This window comes from Atractosteus spatula, chromosome 15 (assembly GCF_055471065.1).
Source record: "Atractosteus spatula isolate fAtrSpa1 chromosome 15, fAtrSpa1.hap1, whole genome shotgun sequence".
Classification (NCBI taxonomy): domain Eukaryota; kingdom Metazoa; phylum Chordata; class Actinopteri; order Semionotiformes; family Lepisosteidae; genus Atractosteus; species Atractosteus spatula.
In genome coordinates this window covers 7810836-7829125 of record NC_142720.1, presented here as the reverse complement: position 1 = coordinate 7829125, position 18290 = coordinate 7810836, and the positions used below count along the sequence as shown (strand labels likewise).

Sequence of the window (18290 nt, the reverse complement as noted above, 5' to 3'; positions counted from 1 at the left end):
TGTTCGCTTTCAACACCCAGTGGCTGTACATGAGAGTCTAGGACATACAATTGTAGGTCTCTGGCCCTCCTAAAAAAGATCTTGTCATTGTGCCCCATGTTGTCCCAGCTCTGTGACCTTGAAGACTGTCACTGTATTTTAGACGGCATCAGTGCTTTTAAGAGTCTCTGCATTCCCAAAGCTGGTGCCTGAAGTGCGGAGTGTCATGTTTCACGTTGGGATTTGGAACATCTCTGTTTGGTGATACTGGGAGACACAGTTAGTAGCTGCTATAAATAGGATTGAGCCATCTGCTTTGAGCGAAAAATATTTCCTTCCTTCGTTTTAAATGCAGCAGGAACAGAAGAACTAATACTGATTTATTGCAGCCTTTTTTTGTCCTTTTTTCTTCTTCTGAATGCCACATATCTGAGGAGCAGTAAAATTTGCAAAGGGCAACAGTTGGGCCATCTTCTACTAAGAGTGAATGGAAATTACAATTTAAAATGGCTAATTTAGAGTGACAGCAAAAGATCTTTGGTGCCTTGTGCTATTTATTTCCTTTCTGTGACATGATGAGATTAGATGATTAGAAGTCAGTATGATACAAGATACTTGTTTACTGTGTCTCAGGATTAGAATTGCAGAGAATGATCTCAGCTGTAAACAGTTTATTAGATCTGTATGAATCTCACTATTTTATAAACTGATTATGTACGTGTAATTAATGTTTGTTTATTTTATGAACCAAAATTAATCACTATGTTCAATTGCTGGAGCTGAACATCTTGATTCAAGTGAGAACCTAACGTTCTCCATTTAATGTGATATAACTGAAGCATTTTCTGTTGAGAATGCACTGCACACCTTTCTTTTATTTGGAGTGTTTACGCATCTGTGAGTTAGAAGGTGAAAAACAAAAGTACCTGACTATGAAAGGGGTTAGAAAGAGTGCACATGTCACACAGTGGGTAATTTAAGCTTCTATGGCATCCTGCCAAAGATGATGTCATAATACAGTAAATAATGTCATTTTACTCTTGTTGCCAGGGCACTGCAAGATGTTGAAAACCCTCAGATACCTCAGTGCAATAAAAACGATGCCAACCAGCACTATAGGAGCTCTCCAAGCAACCAGTCCTCTTCAAGTGACCCTGGACCCTGTGCAAGTAGCAGCTGGACACAGCAGACAGGATATGAGGGGTAGGCAGACAGTGACACTGTATTTTAGTAACATTTCCTGAGTCAGGGGTTGTCGCTTTCTGTCGTCTGCGAATAGCAACTAGCTATTTATACGACAGCCCGCCGACATTTGGCACATGTGCTACATTAATATTCTTGTCGGATCTCTAACTTCACACAGGAGCCATGGTAGCCGCCTAGACAGGTTTGGCCTATGACCATACTTTTTTCCCCTCTGAGGATATTCATACCTGGGCCCCTTTAAGAGTCTTGCCTTATCAGGATACCTTCCAAGGGGAATTGTGACTTGGGAGATTACTCTGATCAATTAAATAGTGAAGTTTCAAAAGTGCTTTTTCCTCCATTACACTTTTTTTAAGGATGGTTAGCAGGTTGTTTTCATGGGTTTGCTGTGCATTTACACAGATGCTGCCTAGGCGAGTTGCCTTTTCCATAGTCTCTGTGTCTCTCCTTTATTGAAGTGACAGGAGGTGTAGAACACTGTATTGCATGTTGTGTGTTCCTGTTCTAGACTCTTCAGATAAGCTTGACAGTGTCCCTGTGAGTTATCTTTGAGTGGATTAGACTGGCAGCTTAGCATACTGCCCGTCTGCTGTATCATGCATCTGTTACTTTATAACTTTATCTCTCAGCACACCCTATTAAAACTTGAAATAGGTTACAGGATTAACTTAAAGCTCTGTCTTCTTCAGGACGTAGAATCTGTTTCGTAGGTAATCTTTCAAAAGCAACAGGATTTAGTGAGGAAAACATTTTCCAGTTAAGTTAACTCCTTGTGCCATTTCATGGAAGTCAGTGAGAGTTTTCACTCTGGAAATAAATCAGCAGTGTCCTATGCAGTACATTGTGGTGGCCATATGTGTCATTGATTAATCCTGCTGTGTATTCTGAAATCACCTTTAGGATTATAAGAAGTAAAACATACCTATATACCTAATTATATCACGTTGCATTGAATAAAACAATATATCATATATTTAACAAATTTTGTGCTAGTTCCATTGTAAACTAGAATTAAATTAGCTGCATATTGCAAAGCATATTTAGTTGAAGTGCACCCAATTAAGTCTGTCACATTTTGTAGGATACTTTTAAAAAGTCAATTAAAAATGACTAGAATTACACAAATTAACGTTTCAAAAATGGAGAGTTTTAAAAAGCTTGAAATCTGAAATGTCACCTGCAAATAACCTTAAATATCATGATGTCATGATGTATATTTGTTTACTGCTCATGGATAGTTATTAATAAAGATAAAGTATTGTCCACTTTCCAGTGGGGGTACAGAACTCGGAGCAAGAAGGAAGGCTGCTCTAACACGCCTTTCAATGTTGGTATCTAGCTGCCAGTCCCCTGTACTACATGAGCGGTCAGCTGATACTCCAGGCAGCCACACAGAGGGGGAGGGACTGAGAGAGCGCGAGCCCACGTTAGAGAGAACCCGGTCTGCCGGTAAGCCTGTCAGTCACTGCAACGCACCCAGAAAACACTGGAGCCATCAATCACATTGCTTTTGGTCACTAGGTTCTGCTTTAAGGGTCATTGCAATGGTTTAATGTAAAGTGCAGCTCGTCTAACACCTGACTGGAGAATCACACGTGCCTTAGACTGTAACTCATATGTACACAGATGTACACTCTTACACTTGTACATCTTATTCAATGCAAAAATGAAAATATGACTATATTAAACCTCAAGGGCTGATGTTTCATGCATAGATTCACACAAATCCTGAGTTGTCTTATTTATGTTACCATACGTTAACAAAGATTTGTATTAATCAGTGTCTGTAAACCTCTGGAAAGAGTCAAGGAATACATTTACTTGCTTGTTATCTTTTATTTTTTTTGGAAGGGAGTATTACTGCAATATCAATTAGAAAAGCTACGCAGACATATTTTATATCCCCTGGCAAGAGTCACTCCTTTCATTGAACACTGACAAAACAAGAGAAAAAATAATCTGAGCCCTGGAACCATCAATATTGGATGTGTTTTATTTGCAGAAGCCAAGTGGCACATCCCCTCCACAAAGATCCTTAATTCGCTGAAGGATAGAGGCCCTCAGAAGGAAAGTGGAAAAGACTCCCCTAATAAACTATCCAGGGTGAGTCTCATTGTTTCTTTTTAAGCTGTGTGTTACTAATAATGATGCTCAGTGTCATATCGGGGCCTAGGATAATTCATTTTCAGGTCTCAAGTGTGTCAGAGGAAGTGTTTCTGCTCAGCGCAGACTGCCACTAAAGCTTGTGATTTCACTTGTCAGGTTGTGGTATCATTTGCTTTGATATATTAGTCGAGAAAAGGTCACTGTGCCCTTGTTCCTTGTTGGTGGTGCTTTTGCCATGAGTAGTGAGCTTTCTGGCAGGATGGCATTTGTTTATCAGTGAAGCAACTCTTTTTTTTTTTTAATTGCATCTTTTTTTCCTCATTTTACAATTGGATTTTGTTTTCCATGAAAAAAAAATAACATTGATTGCCGCGTGCCTTAGCGGGAAGGTCAGCCTTGTTTTTGCCAGTCCCAGCATAGGGGAGGTGCAGTCTTCTGAACTGGAGGGCACTCGCTTTCATTTTGTAAGGCACACTTAGCAGAATTCCCAAAGTATTAGTCTGTCTTGTCGATCGATCGTACTGTAATTCATCTCAAATGTGCTGAGATTTCCGCTGCCAAAGTCTTAAACTCATGATAATGTTTCCTGACATCGTTGACTTGTTTTCATGATTTTGGGTCTAAAATAAGCAACATTAAACAGGGTTAGAAGGCTTTGGTAGCCTAGAATGCTACATTTTGGACGTGACATTATTTTTAAATAGCATGGCAGTGTGGGAAAGCACTCCAGTGCCAGCATGCTAAATTTAGCTGTCACTTAATTACAGCTTTCAGTATGGAATCAGGGCTTTGGGTTGTAATCATTTCTTTAATGTTTAGCCAAATAAACCTTTGGATAGCTTTGGTTCTTTAACAGCTGTTAGGGCTTTTGTTTTAGAGTACAAACCTTTTTGATCAATACTTCTTAATGTGTATGCTTAATTGGAGCTCATAATGAAAGTGCTGGAGAAGGATCAACACCAACTTCCACCAATCCAGCCTTCTAGCCTATAAATACTGTCCCAGAGTCCATCACACTTGCACCCATAAACCGCCAAAAAACATTTCAGTAAATTTATCATGTAAGAACATAACAACATAGGCATGGTTACAAAAAAAACAGCCAATTTTCTGCCCTTTTAACCTGTTTGGTAGCTAGTAGCTAATTAATTCCAGCTGTTTCTTGAAGAAAGGCAAGTTATTAGTTTCAGCAACATGTCTGAGCAGCTTGTTCCATACTCCCACCACCCTTAGCCCAAACGGGTGCCTTCTATTCTCTAATAAATGCAGTTTCACTTACTGTAGTTTCCACCTGTGCCTAGTCACATTACAGGGGTTTGTCTATATCTCCTGAAATTAACAGTAGTGAAGCATCTCAAAGTGAAGTAACACTGCCAGGCACTTTTGATTAAATACTGTACTTGTGCGTGTTTTTGTAAAATCTACTGCACATCGAAGTTGCACAGTATGCCCCTTGTTCACGCAGCTGGTTCCCGCTGACATTGATGTAATATCCCCTCAGACTGGAGACCAGAACTGCTCCAGCCACTCCAGCAGCAACACCCTCTCCAGCAATGCCTCCAGCAACAGTGACGACAAGCACTTTGGCTCCGGGGATCTCATGGACCCGGACATGCTGGGCCTGACCTACATCAAGGGGGCGTCCACGGACAGCGGCATTGACACGGCCCCCTGCATGCCAGCCCCCGCCCTGGCCGCCGTGCAGCTGGCCGGGGGCCGCGTGATGCTGCAGGGCCGCGGGGAGCCGGTGATCCAGTGGGGTGGGGAGCACCCAGAGGAGCTGGAGCCCGAGGAAGAGCAGGCCAAGCTCTACCCGCTGCAGGGCTACGCCTCTGCGATGGCCTCCAGCCACGTCACAGAGGGAAGCGTCGGGGACCTCAGTGAGATATCCTCCCACTCCAGGTAGGCTTGTTCTGGGACACCAGCCCAGGCGAAACGGTGACACAGTGACAGTGGGAAATACTTGCATACATACACCCAAATGCACACATGCGTATCAATCATAAATGTTTCTGTGTGCAGAGCGTCGTATGGCAGCCCACTGGAGCTCAGCAGTGTGAGCCTGGTCAGTAACAGGATGGGAGACCTCCTGGGAAAAAGAAAGGTTGCTTGCATGTGTTAAATAACAGCCTGTAAATACATTGAAACAGTCGTATGAATAAGCCTAAACCAAAACCAATGATGAATTGATGTTCATACATTACACAGTTCTTGCTGTAGTCACCCTAAGTCTGTGAAGATATCGTGTTGCTTCTCAGGATAGATACTGAATATCTATCCTAAGTACGGTATTTCCTGCCTGTCTCTTGATAGTAACAGTATATGGTAGAAGGCATGGTAAAAGTACCCTCTCATTTGGGTCACCTGTGCCTTTGGTCTTCATTTGCCTGGAAGGTGAAGATGCTTGAAGAAGGTGGATGCTGAAGGTGCATCCAATACAAGCTGTCTGACAGCACTGCTGATAAATTACACCCAGTCCTATTGGTTCATCAGGGATATGTTCCAGAACTGTCCGTGTATAATGAAAAACGTTTACCAGGAACATAATATAGATAAACGTTTACAGAACATAAATATAGCACTGCAGTTTTATATTATTAAAAGGGATATTATAGAAGTGAATGGTAAGATTTTACCTCCGCAGTTACTTTCTGCAATAACCTGGTAGATGTAAGGAGACTACATATTGTACACTACATGACTGTGCATGACGATCAAGGTGTTAATGGTGGCAGTAGGTGAATCTGAAAGAGATTGTGGTGGTGAATTTGATGACGAAATTGCACAGTATCGGATCACTGTTGTACATTTTTTTATCTACGTTTCGGCATGAGTAGACAAAGTATATTACCAAAATGCCAGCAAAAAAGCAGAAAAAATCTGCGAGCCACCATGCTGATGCAGACCTCATAAAGGAGGAGAATCATGCTGGGAGAGATGAGATGTGTAATGAGGAAGAAAACGCATGAGAATTTTGAATTGAGCCTCTGTCTGAGAGTCTGAGAAGCTTTGGGCCTCTGAGAATGTTCTAGAAGCTTTGGCCCTCTGAGAATGTTCTAGAAGCTTCGAGAATGCCTCTCTGGCCAGGCTGGTCTAGATATCACAATTACATGAAACCATGGGTTGGGAGGAAAGGGTATAATCAACCACAGCACCCCCTTCCCTGTTCATCTGCCCTGGTGTTGTTTAATTGTTGCCTGAGACTCTGGCATTGTTGAGTCAAACAAAACCTCTCCTTCCTCGAAGGCAGCTGCTCGCCACCTTCCTCAGTGCAAAACAGGCTGGGCGATAAAGATCTGGATCAATGTCCTGTTCTTCTGTTCATGTTCCTTTCCCACAAAACATGGTTACCCTCCCCCACACCACTGTGCCTGTCGATTGGAGACTGCAGGTTAAGCTTGGATGAAGGGCGTGTCTTGGTCTGACATCAGTTCAGGAAAACTGCTGAGTCTCAGATTTAACTACTTAATGATACAATACTGAAAGACAAATATTGAGAAATATAGTATTTCCAAACAGCAGCTTCATGGTGACAAATTTAAAAACCCTAAAAGTGTCAAATGTGGAGTGCTTCAAAGTGGCAAGGTAGCCTGCTGAGGGTCTTGGCGTAAGTTATAATTTGCTGAAACGTAAGCACATTTCAGCCACACTAAGTTGTGAATATTGTGATAATATAGTTAGAGTGGCATTTCTGTGGGCATTTATTTATAGTTCTTCATTTAAATTTTTGTGTGCCTTGGTGAAGTAGCGTGTTCAGCAAATTATAACCTGACACATAATTTTCTCCCGAATGTACATGAGAATCTCTGGCCCTCTCATTTGCTGATAGCAAAGATCCTGAGGGATTTTCATTTGAAGAACAACAGAATTATCTGCTGTAAATAAACCCAGGTACAATTGTAGATGATTGTGACCTGTTATAATTTTTAAAAACATGTTTGAGTTACAGGTGTAACAAAGTCAATATATTCTCCCATTGTCCTTAATTCTTTCAAGGGTCATGCTAAAAAGTGTGCTGTAGTCCTTGCTATATATACAGTATGAGAGCACAACAAAAAGTAAAAATTTTACAGTCTGGATATTTTCTCCTGGATAAATATCCACATGCAGAAAGGTGCAGACAGGTTTAGCAAGATGCAGCTGTCTCCAACACCAAAACTGGAGGCAATAATAATAATAATAATAATTGCTTACACTTATATAGCACTTTTTCTGGACACTCCACTCAAAGCGCTTCACAGGTAATGGGGACTCCCCTCCACCACCACCAATGTGCAGCATCCCTCTGATATGGATGATAATCCCTCCTCCTTCCTGTGCCTTTTTTTCCCCATCTGACCAGTGGCTCACACCACTCAGGGAGCCCCTCGACTCGAAGTTCAAAGGTCAGTGCCTCCCTGGACACCTCGAAGGTCTACATCGTCTCTCAGGGCCCTGCGTCTCCAGGGGTGGGGCCAGACTCCAGGGCCTACGTACGCCAGGGGGCTGTCAGCAAGTACCTGATTGGCTGGAAGAAAGCTGAGGACAGCCCCCCACCTGACGAGCCCGAGTGTGAAAGGTGAGCATGATCCTCTTGCCCAGTGGGGAGGTACTCCCACCTCTATACACTTTCCAAGCTTGCTCATATACGTGTGCACTGCTTAAGTGCTTCAAGTGGTCAAACAGACACTGTTTCTCTTAACTTGGCCTCACATCACCATTAATGCAGAAATATATCCATTCACATCTTTGAATGCAGCTGACTTCTCGTATGAATTTATGTTTTCTCTTTTAGCTGCTTTACAGCTGTGCAGTTCCGAATAATTAAAATGATCCCAAAGCAAATTACTTACCCCCTGCTGAAACGTGACACTTGCTATAAAGCGTTGTTTAGCAGGTCCTGCTGTGCTTCAGCCACAGGAATATTCTGATGCTGTTACAAGAAAGACCTGTTTGATACTGAGGCCACTGCAAGATGCACAGTAACAAAGATCTTTATCAAAAATACTGTGAGGTCAATTATGAACCTAATGAACCACCTTTAAGGGCAAAAATGTGTATTATTCTCTAAAGCATTTTAAGCTACTAGTGTTTTTAAACTTGGTATATACATCCATGATTGAAGCAGACAGCCACATCATAAATAAGCTCCATAAAAACCCTGACATAGTACACTTGGCACATGTCTCTTCACGTTATTGATTTGAATTTGAAGCACCATCTCAACAGGCTGGAGGACTCTGATTATATAGTGAAATGGCCGGTGGGTCTGTGCATTGACGCTTGAAAGAACAGAAAAGTTTTTGTCTTCTCGAAATCGGTTGAAATTCTGTCTTTTTAAAAATTAACAGAAAGATACATACAGTACGTTTCACGTCTTAGATAAGTACGGTTTGCCAGAAGAGTTTTTCTCTGTTTCATTCCGCTAGTTAACCATGTAATAGATCATTTTTCCATCGTATTGTAGTCCTTGGAAATGGAATTTCCAAGATAATGTCTTTCTGCGAATACAGTAGGTAGATAATTCGTTCAGTGGTGGAACTCTACAGCTGATCTTTTTATGGAAAATGCTGTTTTGTTCAATATTTACTATACAAAGAAAAGAAAATGCAGTATTTCTCTAGCTGCTGCCTTGATTACTCGATTAGGGCCATATTATAATTGATCCCTTGCCTAGAAATGTGAACTGCTGATGCATCAAGTTTATGCTCTAGAAAAGAGAAATACAATAAATATACAGTAACCTGTTGTGATTCATTGTGCACAGTATTCAACCGAGCCATTCAAAGCGGTGCAGAAAGCCAATGACAATTTCAGAGAGAAACCGATAACTGACATTCACTGTTTGTGCTCTTATTGCAGTGGTTCAGAAGCATTGTTAGCTTTTCTCCTAAAGGCACTGTCGGATTGTTCCAGGTACAAGGCTTTACCACTTAAACTGTACACACCCTCCCCTGAGCCTTATCTAAGTGGTGTTTCCATTGCACCTACCTTTCCTGGTGCTAATAGTATTCCAGCGTATATCACTGACTCCATAGCTGTGACATTCCTGTATATCACTTCTGCACCATATCTCATGCTGTCAGCTTTCATACCCAAGATCATCTGTGCCTCCAAGAGACCCTTTTCCATATTGTACTAGAATCCAAAAGACAGGATTTTAAATGGCCAGTCTTTCGATCTGTATCAAAGTGCAAGAAGAAGTGCTATTGTGTGCTGGGGACATTCTCACTGTAAATAAACCAGGTAAAATAATAAAAAAAATCTGAGCTAAAAAGCTAAAAAAAAAAGTGATTTTTATATTTTTTCCGAGCTTTGAGGTCTCTTAAATGAGTCCTACATTGCAATGTACTTCAGATCAGACACTTTAGAAAGTTAAAGGTGTTACAAAGCCGTAATATAATGTGCTGTATCTTTAAATGTTTTTCTATCTGGACTCACACTCTTTTTTCTGAACTTTCTGATTTTGATAGTGAAGCGAAGCACCGCAGGACTTGAAATTGTCCATCCAGCTGTATTGCATAGCTAGCTTTTTAATCTACCTCGATTTTCCATCATAAATTGTTTGTCAGCTTAAACAGACTTTCATTTTGCAGCTCTGTTGCACACTCTATCATCTTTTCTCAGTGTTTCAAGAAACGTAGGGGTCCAGACAATTGCTTAGCTCTTTGAAGAGCTTTGCATATTGCTAAAGAGCTGTGAAAAGCCTGAGAATATTTTTCTTCAATACTGCCTGTCAGTTTTGCAGTGCTGTGCTCTGACAAAATACACGACCCTGCCAGTGGAATATGGAATGAAGATTCACAGAAGACCAACGATTCAGCTACTGTATATATGCCTATGGTTTATCTCTTCTCTTTTTTTGTAAGAAAATCAACAGTAGGGAGCTGCATCAGTGTGCCTTGGCCTTAAAGGAGTAATTAAGTGATTAAAGGAGCTTAATTTCACACTGAAAAGTGAAAAGAAAAGACACAGTGTTTTGCAGTGAAGACACCAGAAGAAGACTTCGCCTGATTTTCTATTTGTGCTCAGGAAAGATTTTTGGAAGATTTTTTTCAAGCATGCAGGGCATTTAAAATACAGGGGCAATCTAGCAGTGAAGTTTGATGTCCTTGCAGTCCTGGTTAAGGACATTTGCTGTGAAATAGCATTTCCTATACTGCTGAGCTAAATGGGTTGCCGTTTTTACCTTCTTTTAGGCTGTACATTGTATGTACAATCCAGTATTTTAAGTTCTTATGACCTAGTTGTTTAAGGCACTGCTTTTCCTATGGAACAGCGCAACGCTGCAGCTGTCATCAATCAGGAGCTAACTTCTGAGTTAACTCCCCACTAGTCCTAGTCTGACCTTGCAATTAGTTTCAGGCGCTTCTGCAGTATGAAGTAGAATGCAAACTATTTTTGCATTGTTTTTGGATCACTGAACAAAATGTACATTCTGGCTTCCCTTGAGAAAGTACAGGTTCTTCTTTTTGTGATCTACAATTTATTGTGCAGGTACAGATAAATCAGAAAGTATGACAGCATTCAGAATGTCATGACAGCTTTGATCTGCCCCTTGTTTTATGCATGGATACCTTATATCTTCCCACAGCATGTGGATGAGGTCTGCAGTCTGCGAGTTCAGCCCACCCCTGTGTTCTTTGCATGACAGTGGAGGCGAATGAATTGCACCTTTTTTTTTCTTTTGAGCACCTATCTGCTGTAATTAAATGTTTGCACCTAAAACTCACACATTGGCACATACAACCCAGAAAAGCACAAATTGTTCTGCACGGATTGTTCTCCCAGCTGCCTCTGAAAGTCCTATAGGAACTGTCAAATAGTTTGGATCCCAGTGATTTTTAAAAGGCCGGGGCATTTTCTCAAAGGTTTCAGAGCACGGGTTTGCCTGAAAAAAAAGCTCCGCTGTGCCCGATGGTTAACACGCTATTATTCTTCTGTAGGCGGCTCTATGTCGACCCGGCGGATACCTCTTGCCGACTCCAGGCTGCCGAAAGAGACAGGAAGCACCAGCAAGGCTTTTCCAAAGAGGAGTTTCTGAAGCTGATGCTGCCCGACAGCCCCCCTGTGGAGGAGAGCAGGAGGAAGGTTAGCCATCCCTTTAGTCTGTACACCTGTCGGAGGCAATTTGCGCACAGGAGCTGGTGGTATTTGAAAACCCGCAGATAGGGAAGGAATCGAATCGTCTTCAGACTTTTTTTCAGCAAACAAGAACCGTCAAGAAATGAAAATGCATGCATTAACTTGAGACCTCAAGGTATGGCACTCTAAACCAGTGGATCCTGCATGTGATGCATGTGATCCTGTCACAGTGCTGGAAATCATTGATATACAGTGAGGTGTGGTTGCATGCAGTGTTTCATGTCCTTTCTGTATTATAGATACTTCCAAAGATCTACCTTTGCATGAGATTGAATAGTTGGATTAATTTTTAGCAGCCTGACTATTGATTGATAGGATCTTTCTTGAATACATTTAACCTGTTATTTTGTTTTTTGTATATGGTACTTAAGAGACTGTTTGATAAGCCGTTGTGCACCACTGAGGATGAGATAATGCTGTCTTTGTAACATCGTTCTTCAGTACTAGTGAGTCTGCCTGGATTGTGTCAAGAAGGGGTCTGCAGAAACATGGATATAAATAAATATTGCCCTGATAGATTACCTGGCCCAGTAAGAAAGAAAGCCCTAATAAAACACATCTGTGGTTTCTCTATAGAGTGTATTTTTTATAACTGGCTTCCTCATGCAAAGCCTTCCAAATTTTAAAAGGAAAATATGAGGTTAATCTAATTTGTTAAGGGCTAAGTGTATTCATATTGGCTGTAATGGATTAAAGCCAGGAAGTTACTCAAATCACAAAGTTTGATGTGTTTCGTGGTCTTTAAGTGTAATTCAGTTAATTGCATTTCAAATTCCCCTTTTTGTAATTCATTATCAGTCAGGAAGGGATGCAAGAGATGCATACAATGGAGCTTTTTTTAGACATTATATAATGTTTGTCTTTTAAACTGAGACCAATTCCAACACCCTCCTGGTGCAGGTCCAGAGAGGAAGTCATGACTCTAGCTATTGTGAACTAAGAATGCTTTGGAAAAGTAATCAAGGCAGAGGTGCCTTTCGTATGATATTACTACAGAAAGACTGTGAAGTTTTGCTGACTGGTGCTGGCTTCGATCACTTTTTTTTTTTGGGCTGGAGTCCATATGTCCAAAAATATTCTTGATCCCTAGTTTGCATGGGGTAAAGAAACGTTTATCTGAAAAATGTCATCACAATGTGTGTGAAGTTGACACGATAACCAGCACAATGCTGTTTATCCATAGGTGTCAAAAATAAGTGCGTGCACAACTACCACAAGAGTTGATTAATAAGTAGTCTGAGGCATTTAATCTCCAGGAAGAAAAGAGAAAGCAGATTACAGTGGCCACTGTAGATTTTCTGTTTCACTTTGTCCTGTAATGGAACACGTACTTTATGCTTTCTTCAGACAGTTGGTGTCTCATAAATTTATTCCTTTGTCATTCAGATACAAATGTGAATCCCATCCGGTTAATAAGTGCAGAATGCTGTGATATTAGAATCCAGTCAATTTAAATTAAAATCATGTGTGCCAGAGCAATGCACAGAGAACAGAGGCTGCCAGACGTTTGGTAACCTTGTCCTGACCTGCACGCTAGTGCTATCTTAAGGTCAGAAAACCTTCATTTAGGAATTCCGGCATTGGAGACAATGTAATATCTTACTAATTAATAAAGATGTGCTCCTTAACGGACGATTAAAGGGAAAGAAATGAACAGACACTGGCAAGAGTGGGATACAGGCCGCGGAGCTGGGAAACAAGACTCCGGGATCCTTAATACAAAATTGATTTTATTTTGAAGCTGACAGGTCATTATACAAAGCTTCCTGAGATAAGAAACCATTGCGTCAGCCTCCAAAGGAAATTGCCGCCTTTAACAGATTTTCTTTTCTTAGCCTTCTGCGGCAAGGAACCTTAATAATTCACTTTGTGGTGCATCCTCTTGAGCTATGCCAATTGTGAGGTGAAATACATTGTTTAGGTTTCCTAGGCCAAAGTAAAATTTGATGACAACAAGATTAAAAAATGATACATGTATGTAACATTAAAATAGGTCTTTATGAGCATAATATTCTTGTCGTGCCATCCCCTAAATCCCTTGCTTGGCTGCAGAATCTTATTAGTAATCTTGATATTAAATTGGATTCATTTATCCCACCTGGCCTATCAGAAGCATCCTACCGATACAGGTGTGTTTTTAACATAGTGAAATTGAAAGCTGCCTTTTCTTAGACAAATTGCTTTTGATATGTGTCACAGGTTATCTGACCAAATGTCTACTGCCCTTCTGTCCTAGAAGAGGAAATCTGGATGTATTTATCTGGACGTAAACCCAGCACCAGAAGATTTTGAACTGTTTACTAAGAAAAATTATATCTTCTTTGTGGATGATCTTGTTTGTTACAGTATGTATCCAAAGTACACAATAATATTCGATATTTACAACAATATAAAGAGAAAAAATCTGCAAACTTTAGATGAACAAAATTGAATCTGAAGTCTGACACATGGAAGATAAAAGAAAGACTATCCTGTGTGACAGGGAGTATTCTTACAGGGACTGGGAACTAGGACATGTGCTTAGGGAGAATGGTTTCAATGCTTCATGTCCCAAGAAAATCTCTTGTAAACATTGTAAAGCAAAGCAAATTGATGAGAAGGAACTTTTATATCAGTTTTAAGGAACTGGAGTGCTTATTTTACCTGATTATCGCTTTTGATCCAAAAGACGCTACACAATTCTGTAAGACTATGCACAAGGTAAATGAGAAAGAAAAGACCGAACCAAAAATAAACTCAGAACCTGCTTGTAGATCATGTTAAGTATTATTTTAGACTTGACAAAGCAAGACAGACACTACACAAGATTTTGTTTTAAGGTATAAAAACACAGAAAAGCTTGTGCAGTAAGGTGATAACTGAGTAGAAATATTTCAGGTCCCTCTCAGAGACTCCTACATGATGCAGCCCATGTTTTCAGCCTTGTTGTTATGTTTGAAGCACTTAACAACACTATTTTGTATAGTTGACTTCTTATTAAAAGCAATGAGTTTTTCAGTGATATGAGAACATTTCATCCACATTCGTTTATATAAAACTACAAAAATGGCTATATGAATGTAGTCATTAAATTGTCATTGACTCTTTGTCAAAGACATTTAAAACTATGATTGAATTCTCTAGCTCAGAAGGTTAATGTAATATTTGGAACCTGCTTCAAGTACGCAACAATATTGCTTTTGTAATATTGTTCTCCTTGACAAAATGAGTTTATCAAAAACACCTTGGCAGACATCCTGTTACAGGAAAGTTTGTCAGACTTTGGCATTATCCATTATAAAGCTTCATTGTTGAACTGACATCCGAGAAATATTAGGCTTAGTCTGGATTTTTTTTAGATTGAGAATCTGAGGTTTCATGTATTTTAGAAACACATTCTGGATACCTTTATATTTCAATATTTGCCTCTGACACCCAAATATTTATCATGTTGGTCGGCCTCTGATATATATATATTTGTTTCTTTTTCTTATTTTTGTGAGAAGTAAGAGAAAATCCTATTTTAATAACGTTTTACATTTTGGAGATCCTGAGTCTTTTGCTCTACTTCCCCCCCAATATATGTGGATGTTTCCCATTAGTATACCATTAGCCCCCTTTCAGAAAGAAGGAGTTTCTGTTTTTGAAAAGGTATAGGTTTCTTCGGGGCAGTAGTGTGTGTGGAGCAGTGGCTGTGGGTTTCAGCTCCTGGATGGGACAGTGCTGTTGCACCCTTGAGTGAAGCACATCACCCAAATAATGCTCCAGTGAGTAAATGGGTACAAACGTACAGTAAGTCGCTTTGGATCAGTGCATCAATCACAAAAGTTAGTACTGGGCTCACTGTCCTTTACTGTCGTACTTGCCCTGCGTCTCTGATGAAGAAGCAGCTTTATAGTTTATTCTGTGCTTGTGGTGTCATGTTGTCCTTCTGCCTCTGATCCTAAGCTAGTGGAAAACCATGGCTCGTGCAAGTCTGCATCTGGATTGTAACACAGGATAATTAAAATGGCACGTTTTGGGAATGCGCACAGTTACTGAAATCTTAGAAAGGACAATGACATGTTTCTCACCTGCATTAATCTTTTTATCTGCCTCATTGGCAGTTCATTATGTAAGCTAATGCTTTAAGAGAAGCACTTAACCTTTTGACAATCCAGCTAGCAAGTACTCACTACAGGTACATAAAAGTAGGCTTCCAGTTGTATTTGGAATAACTTGTATTGTGAGTACCATAGCTATTCTATGCCATGCACAGGTAGAGTACTTCAAACCCACTTGTCCTTTTTCCAGAGAGCAGTGTACAACAGGAATATCCCCTTTGTATTTGGAATAGGGTTGCTATACTAGTTCTTTTAGACACCGAGTACATTTGTCTTTTGCTAGTTCTGTCCAGGGGGTTGGCAAAAGAAGAATTTCTAGTTGTTGCTCATGTTGTACAGTACTGTAAATAACATGCAGAATGACCCAGCAAGACTTGGAACACATCTCAATCGGTGCTTTTAAATTCTTCACGACAGATTACTCTTGTAGGCAACGTTTTTCATCACTGTGCACAAGTGCCTATTAAGTTTCCCACTGAAAGCAATGCAAACATGGAATATACTGTATTTGCAATAGAGGTTTCTACAGTCATCTAAACACAATTTTCAGAACATCGTGTTCTGGATGTGCATGTGCACAATACTGTCTGCAACTTTCAACAAAGGGGTGATTGAAATCCCTGAAGCAGTTAACTACTAACTACTAAGTGGACCAAAATGTCTGTGCTAATATGTCGTCAGATGAGGAGAGGTTAATTCTGCAGTGAAAAGTAAAGTAGGAGAGGAGAGCAAACCAGACAATGGGAGAAAAGGACAGAAAGAGGTGGGTGGGGTGGGGGACTAAAGAGAGCAGGGTTGAGAATGGGTGGGAGCTGGTTAAAAGGGTGCTAATTAGAAGCTCGTTAATCTCCCCATTCAATCACACTTCCCCCAGTAATCCCTCATGGTTCTTACTGATTATCCACCCAAAAAATTAATCCTCCTCAGCTATTTATATTCACCACACCCCCTCCTCTCATATCTGTGCTCCCCTCTCTCCTCTACACACCTGAAGAGGCTCCATACTGTAGCTGAAATAGTGTTTTACTCAAACATGCAAATTAATGAGCATTATTGCCAGAAGTAAGAATAGGCATTAACAGAGATCAGAATAGTATTAATAATAATAATAATAATAATAATAATAATAATAATAATAATATTATAACTCTAACACTCACTGGCTTGCAGCTCTGTTGAGTTTTCTCCCTCCTTTCCCAGTAGGATTGGAAGACTGGGTCTGATTCTGGCAGGTGTGGATAGTCTGGGGTTATTTTTGTAAAGAATATTTGTCTAATCCCATAGTATTTCTTGCAGTGCGACAGAAAATGTGTCTATTTCTTCTGGCTGCCTGTCCTCTCTGGGCAGCCAGGTCTGTCTGTGTCATCCAGTTTCAACGACCAGGCTGTGGTCACCGAGCCTGTACTCTCTGGGCAGCCAGGTCTGTCTGTGTCGTCTAGTTTCAATGACCAGGCTGTGGTCACTGAGCTTGTACTGTAGCAGGGTTTGTTTTTTCATGTCGTTTCATACCCTGTTCATATCCTCAGCAGTGAGTATTGTCTTTATAGGTTCCAGTAGCATTCCAGTCTGTGTTGTGTTTGAAGGTGTCCAGTGTAGTTTTACACTCTGTCTACTTCTCCACTGTACTTTTCTACTCTAATTGTTCCTCTACAGCTTGCAGGCTGACACTGCCCCCAACTCCAGCCTCCAAACTATTGTGATTACTTAAATGCCATCACATTTATGTTTTCCTTCCTCTTGACTTAAAGCTTACTGATAATTTCTAAAAGGACTTTTTTTAATTTTAGTCTTAAATGACAAAGCGTCCTTGTTAAAGAGTTCTGTTTTGTCTGTGACAGCCTTTACAGATTCCATTTCAATTTGGTGTGATAATAAGGGGCAGTTAGACTGATGGTGAAACAATATTATTGGGGATTTTGGTTCAGTCTGAAGCTGTCTGCTCCATATTCCTCCTTGTGCAGCTTTCACTTACCACAGCTGATGCCACACACCCACTCCATTCTCAATTGATAATAGTCCCTTCAGGAAGACAGTATTAAGGTACCAAATTCAAATAAAAACATTTATAAGAAGACTTTTGCTCCCTCCACAATAAAACTTCACAATGAATGTTTGCAAAAGTAGTTCCCTCCCAATACCTATTTCTTTATGTATCACATACTGTTGTTGTGCTTTCATGTACTTCATGAGGTGCTCTTCTGTTTGCTCATATCCGTCAGATGTCTGTGGCAGGCGGCCTGTCCCCGAGGAGGTCTCTGTATCGCACCCTGTCTGACGAGAGCGTCTGCAGTAACAGGAGGGGATCCTCTTACGCCAGCTCCCGCAGTTCGATGCTCGACCAAGCTGTGCCAAATGATATCCTGTTCAGCACGACGCCGCCCTACCACAGCACCCTGCCCCCGCGCATGTCTCTGACACAGGGGACGTCTGGCCTGAGAAGTGAGTTATGCTTGTGAGGAGCTTTCCAATTGTCAGTTCCGATTGTCTGAGCGTGCTAAAATTCCATCCCCTGAAACTGTGAATCGCAACGAGGGTGTTTTATCTTGTTGTTTGCCTTGAATGTCGATTTAACATCCTCCACAGAGTCACCAAAACTGCCAGCTTTCACAATTATATCCGAGTTGGAGTTTTGTGGTGGGAAAAAGTCTTAGACACCAGCATTATTTGACATACATACTAGTGTAGCACACAACAGCAGCATTACAAACTCTGTCCCTGTATGTATACATGAGTCACGCCTGCACACTTCTAAAGTGGTGTACAGTATGTAAATGCTAATTGCTGACCACACTA

The 18290-nt window shown here is 40.7% G+C and overlaps 1 protein-coding gene across 3 annotated transcripts in view; it reads left to right on the top strand.

The window, feature by feature from the left end:
* Positions 1-18290, top strand: part of sipa1l2a (signal-induced proliferation-associated 1like 2, genome duplicate a) — a 113786-nt gene that overhangs the window by 83462 nt on the left and 12034 nt on the right. For all 3 annotated transcript variants that reach the window (XM_088933951.1, XM_088933950.1, XM_088933952.1), the window contains exons 11-17: positions 1030-1182; positions 2525-2634; positions 3188-3288; positions 4793-5193; positions 7634-7849; positions 11217-11361; positions 17717-17936. In XM_088933951.1, the coding sequence (XP_088790077.1) occupies positions 1030-1182; positions 2525-2634; positions 3188-3288; positions 4793-5193; positions 7634-7849; positions 11217-11361; positions 17717-17936 (1346 nt within the window). The remainder of the gene's footprint in view (positions 1-1029; positions 1183-2524; positions 2635-3187; positions 3289-4792; positions 5194-7633; positions 7850-11216; positions 11362-17716; positions 17937-18290) is intronic.